At 51.6% G+C, this 23,394-nt stretch overlaps 1 protein-coding gene across 1 annotated transcript in view; it reads right to left on the bottom strand.

Moving 5' to 3' along the window:
- SH2B2 (SH2B adaptor protein 2) overlaps nucleotides 1-20,852 on the bottom strand; it is a 39,194-nt gene extending 18,342 nt beyond the window's left edge. The window contains exons 1-2 of the mRNA XM_066635788.1: nucleotides 20,782-20,852; nucleotides 3,002-3,891 (exon numbers count right to left, since the gene is read on the bottom strand). Coding sequence (XP_066491885.1) covers nucleotides 3,002-3,865 — 864 coding nt within the window. The 5' untranslated portion in view covers nucleotides 3,866-3,891; nucleotides 20,782-20,852. The remainder of the gene's footprint in view (nucleotides 1-3,001; nucleotides 3,892-20,781) is intronic.
- Between the last annotated feature and the right edge of the window lie 2,542 nt (nucleotides 20,853-23,394).

The following is a 23,394-nucleotide window of genomic DNA, read 5'->3' as shown; positions in this document are numbered from 1 at the left end:
CTCTTCATAAATGACCTGGAGACAGGGGTGAGCAGTGAAGTGGCTAAGTTTGCAGACGACACCAAACTTTTCCATGTGGTAAAGACCAGAAGTGATTGTGAGGAGCTCCAGAAGGATCTCTCCAGACTGGCAGAATGGGCAGCAAAATGGCAGATGCGCTTCAATGTCAGTAAGTGTAAAGTCATGCACATTGGGGCAAAAAATCCAAACTTTAGATATAGGCTGATGGGTTCTGAGCTGTCTGTGACAGATCAGGAGAGAGATCTTGGGGTGATGGTGGACAGGTCGATGAAAGTGTCGACCCAATGTGCGGCGGCAGTGAAGAAGGCCAATTCTATGCTTGGGAACATTAGGAAGGGTATTGAGAACAAAATGGCTAGTATTATAATGCCGTTGTACAAATCGATGGTAAGGCCACACCTGGAGTACTGTGTCCAGTTCTGGTCGCCGCATCTCAAAAAGACATAGTGGAAATGGAAAAGGTGCAAAAGAGAGCGACTAAGATGATTACGGGGCTGGGGCACCTTCCTTATGAGGAAAGGCTACAGCGTTTGGGCCTCTTCAGCCTAGAAAAGAGAAGCTTGAGGGGGGACATGATTGAGACATACAAAATTATGCAGGGAATGGACAGAGTGGATAGGGAGATGCTCTTTACACTCTCACATAATACCAGAACCAGGGGACATCCACTAAAATTGAGTCTTGGGAGGGTTAGGACAGACAAAAGAAAATATTTCTTTACTCAGCGTGTGGTCGGTCTGTGGAACTCCTTGCCACAGGATGTGGTGCTGGCGTCTAGCCTAGACGCCTTTAAAAGGGGATTGGACGAGTTTCTGGAGGAAAAATCCATTATGGGGTACAAGCCATGATGTTTATGCGCAACCTCCTGATTTTAGAAATGGGTTAAGTCAGAATGCCAGATGTAGGGGAGGGCACCAGGATGAGGTCTCTTGTTATCTGGTGTGCTCCCTGGGGCATTTGGTGGGCCGCTGTGAGATACAGGAAGCTGGACTAGATGGGCCTATGGCCTGATCCAGTGGGGCTGTTCTTATGTTCTTATGGGCCAGCCCTGGGGCCATAAGCAAGTAGAGAGCCACTACTGGTGATGCAGTCAAGTGAATATAGGCATCAAATAGATATTTGATACAGCCTAAAAAGTCTCTGCTGAAATAAACGTGTCAGTCTTAAAGATGCTACAACACTTTTTATTATCTCTGAAATACAGATTTTTTTTTAAAATACAGTGCCTTCCTTTTCCTGTTTCTGACCCTTCCTTCCTTCGATTGCCGTCAAACAGGTGCTGAGTGCCTTTCTACGCACCTTCCTCTGCTAGGGCTAGTCCAGGGGTGTCCAAAGTTTTTGGCAGGAGGGCTGCGCTGTCTCTCTGACACTGTGTTGGGGGCAGGGGGAAAAAATTAATTTACATTTCAAATTTGAATAAATTTACATAAGTTTACATAAATGAATATAGTAAAGATTGACTTATATGAATGAATGAAGGTCTTGCAATAGCTCAAGGCCTATAAAAGGCCTTGCACAAAGCAAGGCCGGTCTTTCCTTTGCTGCCACTACTGCATCACAGACGTGAAACAACAAGCAGTGGAGAGAGCCCTCATCCCACAGCTCACGCGAGAGGTCAAACAGTCGCCCTCACGCTGAGAGCAGTTGCGTTGGGCCAGTGTGGGCTCCAACAAATCTCTGGAGGGCCAGAGGCTCATTGGAAACTGGGGGCTCCCTGAGGGCCGCATTGAGAGGCCTTGAGGGCCACAAGTGGCCCCAGGGCCGGGGTTTGGGCACCCTTGGGCTAGTCTCACACAGGTCTTGCACAGTAGGCATCAGTCCCCCCAACGACAAAGAACATGGGACAACATAGGGCAGGCGGAAAGCTCTGGAATGCACACCCTGTGGCCTTCATGGAGTCCGTGATGACAACCAGTGCCTTTGGCAGCAGTCTAGGAACTTCCAAAAGCCTCACCAAAAGCCAAAACTAATCACTTCATCAAACTCAAGGCCGAGCAGGTTCTCCCTGCACTATTTTGGGCCACAGCTGACATCCGGAGGAGACGCACTCCAAAGCAGCTGGGGCCAGTCACATCACTGTGACCCTCGTTAACCCCTGGGCTAGCCAAGAGGAAGCTGCCAAGACCCAAACAGAGCCAGGCCCTTTGCACCAAAGCAGATTTCTTCCTACGATGCATCTCCTCACTACGAGGGACGAGGCAGGAGAAATATGTGGACGTTGCTGTAAGGAGCAGCCCAAAGAGCTCATCAGAGGCTGCGCCAGCCAAGCCCTGGCACCCAAGTCACGAGATGCGCTCAGCCCACTTTGCCCCGCAACAACCCAACCTCATCTGGGAGACGGTGCCCAGTTCTGGACATGACACTTTCAGGAGAACGCAGGCAAGTTGAAAAGGGCTTCAGGCGAGAGCAAGGAAGATGGTCAGGGGTCTGAAAAACAAGTCCATCTGGTGAGGGATGCACAGCACTCTTTGAATGCCTAAAGGGCTGTTATGCGGAGGAGGGCAGAGACTTGCTCCTGGATGCCCCAGCAGGCAGGACTAGACCCAACGGGCATCGGTTAGAGTAAGGTGGATTTAGGGCGAACAGCCGGGGGTGTTCCTTAAGAGCAGCTTAACAAAGTCACCGATTACCTTGCAGGGCAGTGGGTTCCTTCACACAGAGGCTGGACAGCCAACTGCTGCAGATGCTCTAGCTGCAGACTTCCTGCATAAGGCAGGGGGCTGAACCAGATGGCCGCCAATGTACCAACTCGTGGATTCTGTGCATTCGTGCAGCGGTGTGGGGGTACAAGATCAGGGGTGGCTCAGAGAGGCACACTGCGGAACAGACCGTGGTCTTGTGAGGCCTCTCACAGGCTCACCCAAGGCTGTCGTGGCCAGTCTGCTGCCTCCAACGCACCCAAGGAAAAAAAAATATTTCCCCATTGTGTTTGCCTTCCATGCAAACCAACTAGGGCAGGTCCAGGGCTGAAGGTCCTTACCTTCGGAGGAACGAAGAACTCCAGCAGAAACCGCTCGCCTTCCACCTTCACCGCCTTCCTCAGCAGCAAGCGGCACTTCTGCCACTGAGAACTGCCCACACAGTTTGTGTCGTCAGCAACCATGTAGCGGAGGGTCCCTTCTCGCTGAATGTCCAGCAGTTCCACCTTGGAGGACTGGCCCTTGGAGAGCCGGAGCTTGTGAGTCCATTTCTCCCGGGAGTCACCCTGCAGCTCCTTGCTGGCAGGGTGACAATGCTCCCTCTCCAACCGCCGGCTGCCCTGCCCGGTTTCTGCCCCAGGCTCTGGAGAAGACCTCCGGTTCCACATCTCCTTCATGCCATCTACCACGCACAGGCTCATGTTCCTCAAGGAGAACCCCTTCTTGAATTTGGGCTTCGAGGTGCCGTGGACAGAGACGTCCTCAGAGCTCCGGGACTGGCCATACGAGGAGACTTTCCGGGCCTGGGCTTGCTGCGACTGGCTCAAGTACCTGCCTGAGGGGACCGGGTTGTCCATGCTGTCCAGGGACTCCGTGGAGGTCTGCTCCTTCCGTGGCAAGAGGTCCCGCCCGTAGGGCATGTGGCAGTTCTGGAGCCCCACAAAGGGCACAATGTTGTATTTGGTGGGGGAATCGGACATGAATGCCCTGTTGACCTCCAGGCTGAAGATGTCCAAGAAATTGGCGGCAAAATGATGGGAGAAGGAAGTCTCTGCCCCAGGGGTGTCGTAGTGGGGGTTCTCCTTCAGGAACTGGCAGAACTTCTGGGCAAAGTCCACGGCGGCAGCCTGGGCGTGCAGCTCGCAAAATTCCCTCCAGTCAGGAAGCTGGGAGGGAGGTTCGTGGCAGAGGGCATCGCCATTCATGGCTGTTCCATTCCACCTACCAGCAACTGCCAAAGAAAGTGAGAGAGACAGAGGTGGTGAGAGACAATTCCACAAAGACACTTCAGTCACACGCCGACTCTGAAGGGAGCGGGACCACCTTCCCCACCAGGATAGGTTAAAGCAGGGGTGTCAAAGGCCCGCGGACTTGATGTGGCCCACAGAAGCTCTTTATTCAGCCCTCGGACTCTCCCAGCACCACCATCAGCTGCTCCCAGCTGCTGAGCTGTGTCAGAGCTGAAAGGGCAGCCTGCATGACAACCGGGCCCTCCCATATCTTGAAAATATGATCAAGATTTGTGTCTTTTCTGTCATTTGCAGCTAATGACTTCCCAAGTAAGAAGAAAGTGCTCATTTCTGGTCACGACCTGTTTAGTGACATCACTTCCTGCTTAATGACATCACTTGTGGCCCTCAGCCGGCATCATGAATGCTATTCAGCTCACTCTACGACACCCCTGGGTTAAAGTATCTGGAGCTTTTGAACTTAGAAAATGATGACCAAAAGTCTGCAGAGAGGCACGATGGAGGTGTAAGAAATTATGCGTGGTGCAGAGAGCAGGGATAGAGAGCCCTGCTCAGTCCCGCCTTGTCTACATTGACTGGCGGCAGCCCTTTGAACTGCAGGCAGAGAAGGATCTGTCCAGCCTTTACCTGAAGATGCTGCCAGGCAGTGACTATGTAGCTGTTGGGGGGGGGGGAGACATACAGCGGGCACCACAAGGCACCATCTGAGATTTCCTTCCCACTCGCCATCAAAGCCTGGGCAGCAACGGCAAGGTGCAGGCGCTCACCAAATCAAACAACGTCTCCTGTGCATTGCCGTCCCTGATTTCTCAGGGGAAGCGGCTTCCCAGCACAACTCTCTGCAAAGATTGAGCGTGAAGAAAAGAGGCTGTGGCATGGAAGACTTTGCCCCTACTGCGCCACACCCAAGACCATTATGCTGGAGCACTGGACCCAGAGTTTGGAGCCCCTTGTTTAAGTGATACCAGAAAACTCAAATTGTCCTACAACAGTCATCAACAGCTCCGAATAGACCCTGGCATTGGGAGCATGGGTCAGGTGACATGCTGCCCACTGCGTGACGCCCTGGCACTGGGGTGCATGCACTTAAAACCCACCCACGCTACATGCACATGCAACTGTGCTCAGCAGTTCAACCCCTCGCGACAACCAGAGACAGCTGAACCACGAAGAACACCAGCGAGTCAGAGGAAAGACTCAACATCCCCCAGAAGGCAAATGTTGGGGCAATGATTCACCAGGGACATGTACCCTCTCTCCCAAAAACAGCCACTGTCCCTTACAAATAGGGATACCTGGACAGCAAATCTGCCAGTGTTCACTTTTACTTGCCCACAGGAAAAGGCTCCGTTCTCTTGCTCAGCCTACCTCACAGGGCTGGTGATAAGATAAATTTAGGGGAAGGAGTCATGTTCGCCACCCTGAGCTCCTTGGAGGAAAGGAAGTATATTTTGGGGGCTAATAAAAATACGTGATGGCCCTATGGCCATCAGAGTCGTGGGGGGCAGAGGGAGGCTGCAGAAGCACCAACTAAGTAGCCGTGGCAGTCAGCCATAGAACCAGGAAGAACCTCACTGCCCCCCAAGCCATCTGGCCCCAGCTATGTGGATAGCCACAAAACCATCTTCTGATCACCTGTGGTGGGAGGGACACTGAAGAGAGCACATCAGCCGCTCTCCCCTCTGGCCAGCCAGCGTAGAGAGGAAGGCTGGGCGTCCAGCTGTCCAAGTCAGTTACGATCATTACAGAGCTTGTTTGCTGGTGGTGCGACAGGCACAGGGGCGGCCAGCTCTGGCTTTCTGCTGCTGTTAATTGCCACGATTTGTACAAGGATACTCTGCAATCTAAGTATTTTAACACAAACATTTTTTGTATTGTATTGGCAACCTTCAGTCTCGAAAGACTATGGTATCGCGCTCTGAAAGGTGGTTCTGGCACAGCGTCTAGTGTGGCTGAAAAGGCCAATCCGGGAGTGACAATCCCTTCCACACCGGGAGCAAGTGCAGTCTGTCCCTGGTCTGTCTCCCTGGCTATGGGCCTTCCTTCTTTCAAACAAACAATTGCATTGCAATCACAGACACGCAGACCGGAGTGGTGCAGCCTGATGACAAGTCACCTCCACGAGTCAAACAAATAATGGGGCTGGATTTGTTTTTGTTTTTCAAAAATATAAAGCCAGAAGAGGCTTTATAGAGGTTTCGTAGGCGTAACAAAAGGGACCAGGCTGTTTTCAAGCTTGCAGCCAGGCCTGCCGTAAAGCATTTCATTGCAACAGCCACTTGAGTTTTCCAACATGGAGAAATCATGCACAGCACCGAAATTCAAGTTATTCCTGGGACAGCGACTCAAGACCTGGTTGGGAGGAGAGGTTCTCCGGGCAGATCAGGTCCTGCAGATCACCTCCGATGGTGGATCTGGACAGTCAATCCACACGGTGGAAAGACGGGAGGGATGGAAGGAATATGGTGGTAGTTCTCTGGATGGTTTGCCCAAGGTCAGGGTGCTTTCCAACCCCAGTGGTTGAAGGAGAGCAACAGCAAAAAGACTCTCTCCCCTCCTTCCAAGACAGGCTGCAGAAGCAAAGCAAAAACGCTTGGGGGAAAACCAGGAGTGTGTGGGTGGAAAGGCTGCGAGCCCAGTTCAAGTGCCAGGCACGGATTCCAGGGCTGAACACGTGCTCGGAAGAGGCACCCCCGTCCTCAATGCCTGCTCCCCCGCCAGTTTTGCACCTGGCTCTGGTGGGTGACATCAGGGTTCAAGTAAAACAGACCCGACAGGCCTGACATCTGCCCGGCCCTTGCCCAGCCCGGAAAGGAGGAGCAGCACTCGTTATGTCTGCACAAGGCACCTCTGGCCGCTTTGGAGATATGTGGGTTATTTATCGAGTGCCTTCAGTGCCCTTGACAAAATAATATCCAGTGCATTGTTTCATAAGTATTTATCAAGTTTCATAAACCCTGCCCCAGTGTGCTTATAGTCAGTGTTTTACGTGGGATGTGTTGGCAAGAACCAAGCTTGAGAATTCTGGGGGAGTCTGCCGTCGGTCCCTGGGGCCAGGAGCAGCCAAGTGAACCAAACTGCAGGCATCAAGGCAGAGCTGAGCTGCCCAGACCAGTGATTTTCAACTGGTGTGCCGTAAAAGGTCCACAAGTGCGCGGCAGGAGTTTGGAGCACAATGGCTGAAAATAGCTGAAAAACTCTTCTGGCTTCCACTGCTGTTTCTGTTTCAACTGTCTATAGTAATGAATCGTCTGTTCCTCTGCTGGGCAGACAGTTGCCCTAAAAATAGAGCCACAGAACCCAAAAGATTCTCCCAGAAGTGGCATCCCAAGAGGAAAAGACCATAGGGATTGGTGCGCCATGAAAAGATAAACAGGTCCAGACTGGCTGTCATCCACCTTCATTTGCCCCCTCAATTTAGGGCTCAAATGCAAAGTCCATTCCAGTGTTCTGGCTTTTGGAAGTCCCAAGAGAACTTAAGCAAAGCAGGAGGAAAGTGAGAGCGGAAGCTCAGAACCACGATGGAACGGAAGTTGGGGGATTCACGTTCCCCTCTCTGCTTGCAGAAGTTCTCTCGCTGCAGCCCGTCAGCAGGAACTACCATTTTTGAATGCTTCCCACACTAAACATGTCCTGCACGTGAAAAACCAGCATGCACGAGGAAAGGTTCTGGCAACAGTCATTTGCTTTTATGTAGCACTTTCTCAAAGCACTTAAAGTGCTTGATGCAGCCCTTACTACAACCTCCAAGCTATTATTCCCCACCCCCACCCCATGCTGCAGACTGGAAAGGTCTGAAGCTGAGAGAAAGTAGCTTGACCAAGGGCCACCAAGGGAGTCCATGGCAGAGGCGAGATTTGAACCTGGAAAGCCTGGTTCACAGCTCACACTCTTCTGCATCAGCTCTCTGCCTTGAGGCAGTTTTCAAAACATGTTCCCTGACGTGCAAGCTGAAATGGTGCCATTCCTTCTAGCACCCCTGATTGCTCATTTCTGTCTTCACACCTAGCCTGTGGCAACACCCAGTCCAACCCTTGCCCTGTGCCGTCTACCATTCACTCTCTTTGGAGGCAGTTGTGCAAAGCTCAAGGGTTAAGCCCAGAACAGCTCTGAGCATCACAGAGACAGAGACAACCAGAAGCCTTTCAAGCACAATAGCAAAAAGTCCCCCATTGTCAGCGCAGGCAAAAGGCTTTTGCTCTGACCTGAGATAACCTCCAAGCTGACAGGGCAAAAACAAGGCCTGGAGGCCCATGAGACACACATCCAGGCAAAAGGGTGCAGGAGGAGGAAGAGGAACAGCAATGCTAACAGGTTTTGAAAAGCCCTGCTGAGCCGCAGGATTCAGAGTCCTGGCGACGTTTTTGCTGGCGAAAGCAAAAGCCACATCTAGGTAAATGATGTTTTTCCTACCTGGCTGCGCGAAGGACACAGACCTCTTTTGACAGCTTGTCTGAACTGCATCTATGCAAAAATGCACCAGCCCTCTTGACCCCAGGAAGAATCCTGTTCAACATGCTTTCCCAGGACAGGAAATGTCAGTGGGGAATTCACCCAGCCTCTGAATTCTTCAGTGGGGGCCAGCAGCACAGCAAGTGGAAAACGGTTCATTCCCATCAAGGGTTTTCAACTGGTGTTCCAGGGATTACTCAGAAGCTTGAGCAAGGTTCCTCAGCAGCAAACTGGCGCTCAGGGGTAGGCTGCCACTGCACACAGAGGCTCCATCAAGTAATCATCGGCAATAATTCCTGACAGACCTAATTCTCCTTATTCTAAGTTTCTTAACAAGAGCTGTGAAGGCCCAGATCAGCTTTTAGTGCTTCCAGACAGATGCTTGCAGGATGTCCAACAGGAGGTTATGAAGGCCACAGCACCCACTCATATTGTTTGTCCTCAGCAGCTGGGACTATAAGGCAGACTGCCGCTGAACATGGAAGCTCACTATCAGAGCCAATAGCCATTTATTGTTTCCTCAATTTCCAGTGGTTCTCAAACTTTTCAGCATTGGGACCCTTTAGGGAACCCCCAGGACCATGCCCTAGAACAGGGGTTCCTAAATGTTTTAGCACCGGAACCCACATAAAAAAAGTTTCACTTTACCAGCCGCTCAAGCATCTGTGGCTATAATGGTGATTGGGCAGCAGGGCTTCCCCTAAGTAGCAGGTTTTTAACCCTTGATGCACATGGCCTAATCTACCCTATCAGTTTTGCAAACCACCAAAAATTTGGTTGTGACCAACTGTGTGTTGGCAACCTTCAGTCTCAAAAGACTCTGGCATCGCGCTCTGAATGGTGGTTCTGGAACAGCGTCTAGTGTGGCTGAAAAGGCCGATTCGGGAGTGACAATCCCTTCAACACTGGGAGCAAGTGCAATCTGTCCCTGGTCTGTCTCCCTGGCTATGGGCCTTCCTTCTTTGCCTCTTAGCCTCAGACTGTTGGCCAAGTGTCTCTTCAAACTGGGAAAGGCCATGCTGCACAGCCTGCCTCCAAGCGGGCCGCTCAGAGGCCAGGGTTTCCCACCTGTTGAGGTCCACTCCTAAGGCCTTCAGATCCCTCTTGCAGATGTCCTTGTATCGCAGCTGTGGTCTACCTGTAGGGCGCTTTCCTTGCACGAGTTCTCCATAGAGGAGATCCTTTGGGATCCGGCCATCATCCATTCTCACGACATGACCGAGCCAACGCAAGCGTCTCTGTTTCAGCAGTGCGTACATGCTAGGGATTCCAGCACGTTCCAGGACTGTGTTGTTTGAAACTTTGTCCTGCCAGGTGATGCCGAGAATGCGACGGAGGCAGCGTATGTGGAAAGCGTTCAGTTTCCTCTCCTGTTGTGAGCGAAGAGTCCATGACTCGCTGCAGTACAGAAGTGTACTCAGGATGCAAGCTCTGTAGACCTGGATCTTGGTATGTTCTGTCAGCTTCTTGTTGGACCAGACTGTGACCAACTAGCAAGCCACAAACCCAGTTTGAGAACTACTGGTGTTTACAGATCTGATTTGCCCATCCCTTTTCCGGTACACCTGAATTAACTTACTGCTCAGGTACCATCATTACCCCACCACTTTCGCCCCACGTTTTTATTTCCACTTCTGGAACTAAACAAGAGATTCAGCCCAATTCTTCCTTGTCAGACCTATTTTCCATCAGGCAAGACACTGCTGGCTGAATGGGTCGCAAAACCTTGGTGAGTTCTTCCTCTCAGATGCCATGAGGACAATCCCTGACCAGCCCTCCCTTCAGATATCATTGGGGTGATGAGTCTGCTTTTGACAGATAGATTTGCCCACTTGAAGCCCAACATTTGACTAGCTGATTCCACAGCCACAGGCAAAACCAATGACCACAAAACATTCAAATGGGGGGGGAAAAAATCTTATGGATGCTTCAATTGAGTTAGGAAACTTTGAGGTGCATTTTAAGTTGTGGTGCTACATCTGAGTAATCAGATAGAGAGATTCTTAAAAAGGTTAATCAACGAACGAGGCATTCCATTAATTATTTTTCAATACAGCACTTCACAAGAGCACAGACGATGTCATGTCAGAAGAGGCATTCCTATTGCTATGTGGGAGAGGAGATGGAATGCCTCTTCTAAAATGGCCCTTCCCAGCTGCAGATGAGTGCCAGAAGTGGCATAATCTAAGGGACATTTCTCTTCTGGTGTCCCAACTGAAGCTTCTAGAACAACTTACTTATTTCACAACTGTTATCCATTAAATCAGGACATCTTTTTGGTCATTTAAAAGTGATTGAATCTAACCAATTGATTAGGTAAGAGGCACTTTTTCAAGTGGGTGCTCCTCTTTTTAGCAGGGGGAGAGTAAATGGCCCACCTCACCCCAGCAGTGTCTAGCTGCCTGCTGGTGTTCTTTGCTTCATTTTATCTTGTGAGCCCTTTTGGGACAGGGAGCCATTAGTTATTTTTTTCTCTGTAAACCGCTTTGTGAACTTTTGTTGAAAAGCGGTATATAAATACTTTTTGTTGGCATCCTTCAGTCTCGGAAGACTATGGTGTCACACTCTGAATGGTGGTTCTGGAACAGAGTGTCCTCTTCAGTGCGCAAAGCCTGGGTAAAGTAGGTATGGAGGATAGGCTGTTACCCATGCAGCAAATCCCCCCTCTCCACGTCGCTGAAATGGTCCAATGGAAAGGCAGAGGCCAATACGGTTGGTTCCAGCGGCGTCACAGGAGTTGCCAGAACGTGACTGCATTCAGCCATGAACTGCCTCAGGGACTCCGGCTCCGGATTTTGCCTCGAGGTTGACTCCTGAAGCCTTTTCCATAACTGGATGTAGCCACAAGGCAGTGGAGGTTTGGGATCAGAGTTTTCCTTCTCTCAGATGAGCTGCCTTCCCAGGCTAACGAGTCCCATCTACCCAGTGGCTGTTTAATCGCCTCTTACGACAAGTACAGCCAAACTGAATATATACCCATATATAGTATATGTATACTATATATACTAATACTAATATACTATATACCAATAATAATAATAATAATAATAATAATAATAATAATAATAATAATAATAATAATAATAATATTAAAATATTGCAATCCTAATATAAATTATCAATTTATCCTTTGCTTTTTCAGCCTTCAAGAACTTTTTTGTTCTGCCATTGCTACAAATTTCATTAACTCTTTCAAAGCCAGTCTGCTTCTCACATTGAGGAGCAGAGGAAATCAGAGTAAAAAGGACACATACAACCTGCTTCATCTCTCCATCCAGCCAAGGAGAGGGAGCTCTGACGTGCCAATCACTGTCAGGACAGCCTGCTGAATGATGACAGGCCAAGATCCAAGGAGAGATTGAGAGAGAAGCCAAACCGAGAGTGGAAGATCACCGCATATCCTTGGCATACATTAGGAAGCTCTCATCACAGCACCATACGCACAAACGCGCACACACACACTCATGGCAAACAGACTTTTCATCACTCCTGGGTTGACAGCTGCTCAAAGGCCCTTCAAGGTCTCAAACTGGGAAGAGACTCCTGGAAATGTAGATAATGATCATTAGTGATCCACCCGCACAGCGAAGACTCCCTTTCATCACACCGCAGCACAAAAGCATCGAGCGCAGTGGTGTCACAAGGGTTGGCATCACCCAGTATAGGAGGCCAGTACATCACCCCCAGGATGCAGCAGACGGGCCAACACCTTGGGCAGTGAATTTGGTGATGCACCACCCCATGGGGGTTTTTTTGCTATGATTTTTGATAGAATAGAGCTACCTCAACGCAGTGTCACTGCATTCTGCATGAAATTATGCATTGAATAACATGATTATAGTATTCAAAAGTACCAAGATTTCAAAAATTTTGGCCCGTAGTGGTGTCACTTTCCCCCCCCCCGCCAAGCACATCACCCAGTGTGGCTCGCACCCCCTGAGCAATGCCACTGATTGAGGGGGGGGAGGTGCAGGCTGTCGGTGGGACTCGAAGAGAGGTGGCTGAAGAGGGGTTGATTGCTATGAGAAAGCTTGGCTTTGGATGCTCCAGGGGATGGCCTCTAAATCCAAACAGCAGTTAGCACCGTGTTATTTAATGGCGAGAGTATAAAGAGAATGAAAACAGATACAACATTTTTCAGAACTGAGATGGTTAACAAATTGGGGGGGGGGGTTTATACTTGCACTTCTCCCATGAAAGGGAGTCCTTAAAAATCAAGACCAGGTTACCCTTCCGGACTCCTTCCCGACTCACCGAGCCCAAGGAGGAAGACGAGGAGGAGGGAGATGCCCCCATTTACCCTCCTCTCTTCAACCTCCTCAGATCCAGCAAGGGCAGGGAGGGCTGCAGTGGCAGCAGGGAAAGCAGAGGGTGGCCCCTGGCACCTGTCCCTGGCGCCAGCAGAGCTCGGGCCAGGCCTGGGCAGACACTGGGTCTTCCAAATGCCAGCTTGCTGCAGGGAATCCTGGGCTGCTCTCGCTCACCCACTGACAATCCGTGGGAAACGGCAGGAGGAACACATTTCCCCAAGGGGCTCCGGGGTGGGAACGGCTCCCTACAAACACTTTCCCAGACCCCCACTTGCCCACTAACAAAGCCCAAAGAAAAGGGGGAGAGGAGCGGCCGCAGGAAGGGCCAGAGAAAGGGAAACCGCCTCTCGGAGATGCCGCCTTGAGGAAGGCCCTGACAGAGTGACCCCGTTTCCATGGTTCTCGGGGCCTTCGGTGGAAATGCGCAGCACCCGCCTTCTCACACCACCACCGGCAAGCTGTTCCCAGTCAAGCCAAGAGCGGCCCCTCCATCTGGCACCAAGTGGCCCAGGCTAGGGGCCCTTGCGTGCCTGGAATCCTAATGGGGAGTCACCAAAGTGACTGTCCAGCAGGCCAGGCTGGCTCTTCTTGAGAACAGCCCCCCCCCAAGGCAGCATCTTACACAGAGAGGGACCCTGCCCCCCCAATAGCCACCATGAAACCTCTGCTTAACAGGACTCAGCACAAAAACAGAGCCATAACGTTTTCTTTGAGGCTGTTCTAGAAAATTCTAACGGCTCCCAAAAGCACTCTGGGTAGCTGGAACTGCCCTGAGGAGCTATAACCTTCAATTAGGCTTTTCATCTACCCTTTCCTCCAAAGGGCTTAGGGCGAAGCACTGCTCCCCCCCCCCACTTTGATCAGTCAATCAGAACTGGGGAGTCCTGGGTTCAAATCCCCCTACCGGGGAGTCCTGGGTTCAAATCACAAAGCTAACCGGATGCCGACACCTGGCTTATAAAGGAAGGCAGCTTAGTGACAGAACCCCCGTCTGCATGCAGAAGGTCCCAGGTTCAACCCCTGGCAGCATCTCCAGGTAGGGGCTGGAAAGACTCTTCTCTACCTAGGACTCAGAGAGCTGCTGCCAGTCTGTGTACACAACAGTGAATTGTACAACCCGATGGTCTGAGTCCACAGAAGGCAGCTCCACTGTTCATTTTTCAGAGCACATGAATCACACAGGATGTGTTAGCAGCCTGTGGCAGCAAGCATCAACAGCATGGAGAGGCATTCCTTCCTCTGTGACAGCGAAGGGGGAGTGCCCCTTTTAAGAGGATGTATGTCATCCGCAGATTTGCAACATGCTCTATTACAATTAATTCTTAAAAATACTGCCCAGTTCACTGGCAACAATTTTTCGTCTCTCAGAAAGTTTAACTTGATACATCTTGCGCGCTGAATAAATGCCGCAGTTCTCGGCAAAAGCAGCAAGAACGCTTCGGTCAAATCGAGGCCACTGCTTGATATTGAGTCACCGGTCTAGAGGCAAAGAAAGTGTGGCAGAAGTGGCCCCTGTGACAAGAGAGAGCCAGCGCGGTATGGCATTTGGAGGAGTGGACATGGACTGATGAGACCTTGGTTCAAATTACCGGCTGGAGATGCGCTAAGAGGATTTCCTGCTACAGGCAGAGGGTTGGACTAGTTGATCTTGTAGGTCACTTCCAACTCTATGATTCTATAAAATCCCCCTCCACGATCACAAAGCTAACAGAGTGCTCTTTGGACATGGACTGTCTCTCAGCCTCAGAGGGTCATTGTGAGAATGTGCTTTCTTGCCTGACCATTTTCACCCTTGGGCTAAATGAAACTGATCAAATCATCAGCCAACTGACATCCTCAGCTTTTCCTACAAAGCACCGTGTACACTGACCATCAATGTATCAATCATGGCAATGAAACACACATTGATCCCAGGGGGTTTTCTTTCCCAGTGAGTCTGCTGGAGCCACAATTTGAGAAGGAGAGGAAGGAATACTCGGATAAACACTTCTTTTCCATCTCAGTCCAAGTCACAAGTCCCTGCGCTGGGAACAGACCTTTTACTGTGCCTAATGGAGAGCTATAGGATAGAACATAAATAGCCCATCAGACTGGCCGTCTCGGTTCAAGCCGGGCGTGAAGCTCTTGGTTGGCTTGTTTGTTAAAATCTCCTCAATAGCAGCATTACAGCTTCCCAGTGACCAGTTGCGCCACCTCCCTCGAACCAGCCGGCACACTCAATGCCAGCCTTGACTGCCTGCCCAGACGGGGCTGAAGGCTCCGTCTGTCATTAAGGCTTAGAAAACATTTGTCCAGAGAAGCAATAAAAGCTTCTTGGATTCTTTATCCCCTGCCCCAATCAGAACTGGGCCAGCTGTGGGTTAAGCAAGCAGAGTCTTTGCAATGGGGGGGGGGCAAAAACCATCTTTCATCCCTCCACAAGCCTGGAACAAAAAGGAAACTGGCATCCCAGTCACACTGCAAAGGTGTTATGTCTGAATTCTGTACAAATAACACAGCGTGTGCTAAATTTCAGGTTTCTAGGTCAGGTGGAAGCACTCCAACAGTTTCAACACTCCCATGCTTCAGCAAGATCCAGTCACTTTTTTGAGGATTTCTCTTGCCTCTTTTCCTGCACTGTAAGCCCCTCAGGGCAGGGAGCTTCCCCCATGGTCTTTCCAAAGTACCAGGCATGTGAATGGCGCAATGAAGGAAATCAAAACATGACACCTCACTAACAGCGGGCTTCCACATGAGCATGAAATCTGACATTTCGTATACAAGTTGCTGCACACTGAACTTTATTTGTGAAATTCAGGTGCCACAGAGCCCTGGCAGAAGACAGTAGCAGGACTGCTCCCAGCCCAAGGAAAGAGCCTCAAGGACTGCTGGGTTTTGGCTTCTGGATCTGAGACTTGGCCCATCTTGTCCTTCCAGGTTAGTGGTGTTATCTCTGGGAGCTTCCTGCCTCTGTGTTCCCTCCTCCGCTCAGAACAGCTGCCACACCAGTTGGCCTGGAAGGAGCCAAGGGGAAAGACGCTTCCAACCTGGCCTAACCCGAGCCCAGAAGCTGAGCCATACCGAAGGGGACACTGCAGTCAAGACACAGTCCCTGAATAAGACACGTTGTGTCTCTATCTGGCACACCCATGAAGTCCAAGGCAGCCCAGGTTGCCACAAGACCCAAAAAGAGAGTCTTTTTAAGCTCCCCCCCAGCCACTAGATTTACCCCATACCCAGATGACCAAGGTCCTTTCACACAAGAAAGCTAACACTTGGCATGCAGGTGGCCCAAGACACATCCATGACTAGCCAGCTCCAACCACTGTCCACATTCAAACAGTCAACATACAGGGCAGGATATTTTGTGCCAGCATAGGGTTTGCCAAACCACACAAGGGCAGGATGTTGACCTGTGTTGCCTCTCAGACTCACATGTGGGGGAGGGATTCCTGTGGCAGCCAGGAAGACCCACAGTTTGCAAAACCCATGCTTTGTTCATTAGCACATCACAACAGCTTCGCTTCGCTAATTCACCGCAATGTTACAGGCGGTTACTTCCACATGAGACAGATCCTTGAAATCTGGAGCACACATGGCCCAGGCCATCTGAACCACACTCTTGCAAGCCTTCTGCACACATTCTGCCCTCACTATAGGGGAGCTGATTTTATCTGGCTGAATCCTCTTTGAATTGGTCCCTTAATGTTTTTGGAAGAGGTCTCACCCCAAATGCTTGTTATGGACAGAAACATTCAGTGAGAGACCATCCACACATCCTAAACATCTCCGTATGCCACCTGCTTCACTAAAGGCTACACAATGAAAGCCGTATGCATGAAAGAAAATAATGCAACCCAGAATCAGGAATAGGACACCCCCCCCCCAAATAACTGCCAACCGACTTTTCCAAACCAACCACCAGCCACAAAATGCCTATTACGCTTTGGTTTCCCCTGAAGGCTCAGCAAAAAAAAAAACCCTGCAAAACGCTGGGAAAAACAGGTGTGGCTGGGCCCACCGGGCTTCTGACGATGATGACATTCCACAAAATGAGGGTCAGTGCCAAAAAGGTGCCCTACTCTCAAGCTGGGGCATCCTGGGGCATTTGGTGGGCCACTGTGAGACACAGGAAGCTGGACTAGATGGGCCTATGGCCTGATCCAGTGGGGCTGTTCTTATGTTATGTAAGCTATTATTCTGCTTTTGACATCAGTAGTGCCCGGAGCGGCATCTGAGAGGGTGATCTGACCAGAGGGGGGCACATAGAGCAACCGTGGCCTTATTAAGGCCCCCAGGTCCCAAACTGTTTCGGACCGCAGCCCAGAGAGCACCACTAGGCCTGAGACGCTTTGGGAAACTCAGAGCCACCTGGACGTGCCTAATAGTATTCGAGCCGAGAAATTCAATTACAACCAGCACATGAATGCCAACATTTTTTTATATTGGCTGCTAATTGCTTTAAAATTGGTACATTAAACAAGACACCTTGCAGGGATCCCGGGGACCTCCGCCAACCTGCGCATACCCCCTCGCGAGACCATGTAATCTTCTGGAGGCGTATCATGCTACAGCTTCCTCCGTCAAAGGAATCCCCATAATCCCCCTGCGATGGATTTGACTTCAAAGGCTCGCCTGCTATCTGGTGTCATTGGGCAGCCCCGGGTTATTCCACTATCCCTCCCATAGCGGCTACAGGACAGACAGCCACGCAGGCTTCCCACGAAGATCAGTGCAACCCATTCCCTGCTGGGCAGAGCTGGCACAGGTTCCCAGCTGGCTTACAAGTGGGAGCTACCTCCCCACACGCCAGCTGGCTGCCAAACCAACATGGGTTTGATCTACAGTCAAACACACGCAACTGTTGCTCAGATCTCTGGAAGGTGCCTTCTGCCAAGTCCAAAAATTGTTCCGTCCAGCTCAGAGCTGTCGACAAAGACTGGCAGCAGCTCTCCACGGCTTCAGATGGGGGTCTTTCCCAGCCCCACCTGTAGATGCTGCCAAGGAGCGAATCCAGGATAGTCTGCATGCACAGCAGGGGCTGCTTGTCTACTGAACAACTTTCCTTCCCGTCAGGAAGGTACAACCACATAAATCTCACATCAGCCTGTGAAGCTGGCCTACGGTTTGTTTCGGCCACCCTCGAGCACTGCAGAAGGCTGGCATAAGCCTCAGAGGGGAAACCAGTGCCTTCCTCGCAAAGCCATTGGCAGCTAGAGATGGAGCAATGGTAGCCGGCCCAATGGCTCCATCCCTTCCTGGATTCTCTCAAGGCCCAATCCGCAACATGGTCATGAAACTGGCTGCTGTCTTCTCCCAGCAGACCAAATGAATGGGAAGCCTCCACTTTCCAGGTGTGCACTGCATGGTCAGACCGTCAGCCTCCATATGGAGGCGACAGTCACCTCTGCTGCTCCTGAAGTCTCTGAAGGAAGTAGCAATGGTCCAGAGCCAGGATTGTGGTGGACCCAGCAGGGATGGACACTTGACTTGTGATGACGCAACTCAAGTCGCCCAAAAACATATTTTGGGATGACTTGAGCTGACTCAAGTCGTGGACATCTCTGGGCCTGACCTGACTAGCAACTTGGGGCCAGTGTCTCTACAAATGAGTTGAGACTTGAAATGACTTGAGTCCTGACTCGATTCAGTGCATGTGTATTCTTGTTCACTTTTTTTTCTTTGCCGCTTCTGCATTGAACTGAAAGACCTTGTGGGCAATCTGGAAGAGGGCATTCAAAAGCAGCAGCAAAGTAGATTGGTTCCAGGAGGTGGGGACTAGTGGGAGGAGAAAGGCTTAAGGGTTTTTTTTTTGGGGGGGGGTGATCTCATTTTTCCAAATACCTTGTGACTCGAGTTGAAAGACTCAAAATTTTTCCTGAATTTAGTTGCTATGGCCACATATTAAGAGTTGAGGGATTGCTGACTTGGGACTTTACTTGAGCACATCCCTTGGACCCAGCAAGGAGCTTGAAGTTCCCTCCTAATGGGAGATGGTCTCCAACTGTCCACCCACAATGACTGGGAGACCCTGCCACAGGACCCTGCCCCATAATTGGACACCGCACATCAATTTACATCCACCTTGCTGTCTTTATAAACCACTGCCAGTATGACCAGGTTCACAGGAACTTCAGCTATGCTTCCGTCCCCACAAAAAGAAAGAGTTCCAAAAGGGGAACTGCAGAAAGGAGCAGGCGTCATGGGGAGACTGGTTTCTGATGCCCCCCCAAAGGCACTTCCAAATACAGCCTAAGGTTTTATTCACATTGCACAGAGATACCTGGTCACAATAGCACACATGCTTTTGTATGAATGACACTCCACACAGGTGATTTAAGAGTCAACACAGGGCCTGAACCCTCAAACATTTGAGGTGCAAAGAATGTGTACTACTGTAAATGCACTGAACATCACACAACTGTACAAGCACACATGTACGACACAATCAACAATTTTGCACCCTGTACACAAGTTTCATGTGTTACTCTGCCTCTTAGATTTTCCCCACAAGTCAGTTGCTTCCATTCTCGGCCTGCATGATGCTGGGGGGGGGGGGGAGAGAGCTGCCACTGCAAGTGGGTCAAGAGGCGTCCTCCACCTTTGACCCAGCTCCCTAGGGGAGATGCAGTGAGGAAGCAGGGAGACGTGCAACACATTCCCAGGCCCTCCTTCCATAGATTCCACTTCTCATAACAATAGACATTTTGTGAGAAGACAAACACTGCAGCAGCAAGGTGTGCACTGTAAAGCATGTGCGCGTGGGAGGACGGGGCAGTGGGGATGCTCCGGTATCAGGCAGGCGGAAGAGGCTCAGATCTGGACACAAACAGCTAAAGCCCTTGCAGGTCAGGAAGGAAGGAAGGAGAAAGGAATCAGTGAATTAAATGGGAGGGGGGACTCTGGGTGGAATTAGACAATGTTTGCAGGCAAACAGCACACGTGAACCGAGGCACAATATCTGTGGCAGGAAACCAGTGCGGCCACAATGAGGGAACCCAATGATAGCCTCAATCCACATTACCAGCTGCAGCCCTGATGCTTCTTTCAAGGGTGGCCAGGGTCCCCCCAACAAGCCATGCCTCCATGCCACACTGCCAAGGATGGCATTGTTGATCCAGCCCAGTGTGGGTCTGCGAAGAGCACGGCCATGACACACTCTCCTTGTTGACTGTGGTACTGGGGGGCGGGGAGGCAGTGGCACAGCTAGATGGGGTGCAAAGCACTAAGTCTTGCAGGGAGCCTCTCTGTGCCATGCAAGTGCCCCCTCCCCTTAGGAGCCATTCCAGGCATATGCCTGTTTTGCACCCACTATTCGGAATGGCATAGCACGGTGAGGCTCCCTGCAAAACTTAGCGCTTTGCCCCCTTCTAGCTACGCCACTGGGGAATCCATACACTACAACCAGGCAGGCACATGGGAAGCGGGGGTGGGGGGAGCGCAGGAGAGACCCCTCGCCCCTGAACAGCTGACCTGCACACACACACGTGCAAAAACGCACACATGTTCCCCCCCCCATCGGAACAAAAGGCGCACCCAACCCCCCAACCCCGGTGGTCTCTTCCGCGGAGGCAGCGAACTGCAATGGAGGGGGGAGGGTGGGCGAGGGGAGAAGATGCGTGTCTGCCCAGAGCCCCCGGACGTGTGGATGCCACGGGGGGTACACGTGATGGGGAGGGGAAGGAGCGGATAGCCGAAGGGGAACCCAGGAAAGAGGCAGGAAAAGGAAAGGGGGGGGACGAGGAGATGGGGGGAGATGATGGGGGGTCGGGGACAGTGGCGTAGCTGGAGGGGGGCGGAGCACTCAGCCAGGCAAGGAGGTGGGCGAGCGGCCCCTCCCTCCGGAGCCATTCCCGGCGGGGGGGTGTAAAATGGAGCAGTACGGCTCCGTTTTGCCCCCCACCCTCCCGCCGGGAATGGCTCCGAAGGGACCGCTCGCCCACCTCCCTGCCAGGCTGAGTGCGCCGCCCCCCGCCAGCTACGCCACTGGGACTCGGGCAGCCAGGCGCGCCCCGTCACCTGGCCAAGCGGTCCGGGGCTCCGGGAAGCGCGTCTCTGCGCCCAGCACAGCCCTGCAGGGAGGGAGGGCGAGGCGGGCAGGCGCGGGGGCTCCCCTGCCCGGGCGCTTACCGGGCGCGGAGAGGCAGCCGGAGGAGCGGCGCTGCGGCGGGAGCCGGTCCCGGGCTCCGTCCTCGCCCAGCGGCCTGGCGGCGGAAGGGGGTGGGCTGGCGGGCGGGGCGCCGCGGATCCCCCTTCCCCGCACCGCCGCCGGAACGCAGCCAGCCAGCCAGCCAGCCGGGGGCGCCTCCAGCCCGGCCCGTCTCCGCCCACCCAGCTGATCGGGAGAGGAGGAGGGCAGAGGCTGGCCCCGCGGCGGGCGGGCGAGCGGGCAGGCGCCCCCGGAGCGTGTGCAGAGGGCGGGCTGGAGAAGCCCCAGCCCGCAGGGGGCGTAAGGAGGAGGGGCAAGGGAGTGTCTGAGCGCATGCAGAGTGCTGCCTCTGCCCTCCCGCCCAGCCCAGCACAGCACACTGGCAGGCAGCATCTTTTCAAACTGTGGATGCGAGCATGTGCAGAGTGCCGCCCCCCCCCCACTTTCAAACCCAAAGGCAGCTCTGCCCATACAGGGTGGTGGTTTCCAGAAGGAACGTTCACACGTGCAGAGCGTGTCTCCACTGGCCAGTGGCGTAGCTGGAGGGGGTGCAAAACGCTAAGTTTTGCAAGGAGCCTCACCGCAGCGTGCAAGGGGCCCCTCCCCTTTGGAGTGAGGCCTACATTTTGCTCCCCCCACCAAGAATGGCTCTGAAGGGGGGCCCCTTGCACGCTGTGGTGAGGCTCCCTACAAAACTTAGCGCTTTGCACCCCCTCTAGCTATGCCACTGCTTCTGGTCCCTGACTGCTGGTGGCTGGAGGAGCTTTCAAAACTGGTGATGGGCTCTGCAGAGGCAGGTCCAACTAGGCCATTTTGTGCCCCCCAACCAGACTACACAGAAGCAGCTCCTGTTTCTGTGCCAGTGGAGCCAGATTCTCAGTGACTCCCCCACTGGTGGCCACAGCACCGGCATTTTCCCACCACAGACCATCTCCGAAGTTGCTCCATTCACACGTGCTGTTTGCCCACAGGTACAGAGTCACCTCAGCAGGGGAGAAGACACACAGCTCTGGGGACTTGTACCAAGGAGGCTGTTTCTCTGGGCCAGTGGCGTAGCTAAGGGGGTGCAGGGGGTAGCAATTGTACCGGGCATCAAGCTTTAGGGGGGCAACAAGCTAAACCTGACACCAGTGACCAAAATTGTGAAAATCTTGGTTTGTATGATTAATACCATCATGTTATATATTATTGGAAAGGTAATTTAATGTAGAATGCAATGAAACAAACCCGATTGGAATATCTGTATTTTATCAAAAGTTATAGCCAATTAACCAGAAAATGAAAACACAACTGCCTTATAGAACAAAAAGTGGATTTTCTTAACTCAAAACCGACCTATGAGACTGATTGTTGTTCAAGAGGTACCCCTCTTATATTTAGCAAGAGAAGAATAACCATTCCTCTTCACCCCAACACAGTGTCTCGAGCCTATCAGGGGCACACTTTTTATTTATTTACTTAATTTGATTTTGTCTTGGGGGGCTATAAATCTTCTTTGCCCCAGGTAGCAGATAGATGCCTTTCCACTTTTGAAAAAGCCCAGGCCCACTTCCAGTTGTGACATCACTTCTGGGGCAACATTTTGAGCTTGGCACTGGGCTACACAATCATTAGCTATGCCAGTGCTCTGGACCTAGCAGTGGCGGATCTGTCAGTGGCAGGACCCTCAAGGCCCCCCTCAGTAGATCATGGGTGACACCCAACTGAGTGTAAAGGCTGCTGGATCCAGACATGTTGCAGTGGAGAAGTTCTTTGGACAACAATACTGGCCTCGAGAGGTCACCGGACCTTGCCTGGCAAGAGAACCCACCTGGAAAGATTTTTGTCTGCTTTGCAAGACTTCTCTGCTTCCTCTTCATAAACCAGAGGAGCAGATCAGGTTTCCTGGACTTGTCCTGACAAAGACATTGCCTGGAATAATCAGAAATGACAATGGAGGAGAAACAGAAATATTGGCCATTCACTGGAGGAGAAGAGACAGGAGTCGGGGCCTTTTCTGGGCGAGTAAAACAAGAAAAGTTTCTGCAGGGATTCTTTGGTCAGCTGCTGAAGGACTTTATTATTTTATTCAATTTATACCCCACTTTTCAACCAGGACACCTAAAGCAGCTTTAAAAAAAACAAAACTTGAGACTTGAGAAACGGAAGCCCTGTTCTTAAGGTGGAACAGCGCTCTGTATGTGCTCAGAGCATTTCAGGATAACCATGTCTGTCAGGATCTGGTTTTGAATTTGGTTAAATTTTTAAAAAGTGGTTATTGTCAATATTGGTCTTGTTGGGTCTTTAGAAGCCGCTTTGAGCACAGTAAGGCAAAATATAGATTGAATGACTAGCCACCTACAACAACGATTTTCCACCACTGTGCCAGGGCACATTGGTGTGTCAGGAATGGTCCACAGGTGTGCCACAGGAGCTTGGGGGAGGATCATATATTAGTAGGGCCATTGGAGGATGTGAGCCTTTGGCTGGTAGTGCAAGTGTGCCTCGTCAACTGTCAAAAAACCGATGGTGTGCCCTGACAAATTTAGTGCCTTCTCAGTGTGCCATGAGATGAAAAAGTTAGGAAATTGCTGACCTACAACATACAGGAGAGC

The sequence above is a fragment of the Tiliqua scincoides genome, chromosome 8 (assembly GCF_035046505.1).
Source record: "Tiliqua scincoides isolate rTilSci1 chromosome 8, rTilSci1.hap2, whole genome shotgun sequence".
Lineage (NCBI taxonomy): Eukaryota > Metazoa > Chordata > Lepidosauria > Squamata > Scincidae > Tiliqua > Tiliqua scincoides.
Note: the sequence above shows the minus strand (reverse complement) of the source record. Positions and strands in the feature narration are given on the sequence as shown.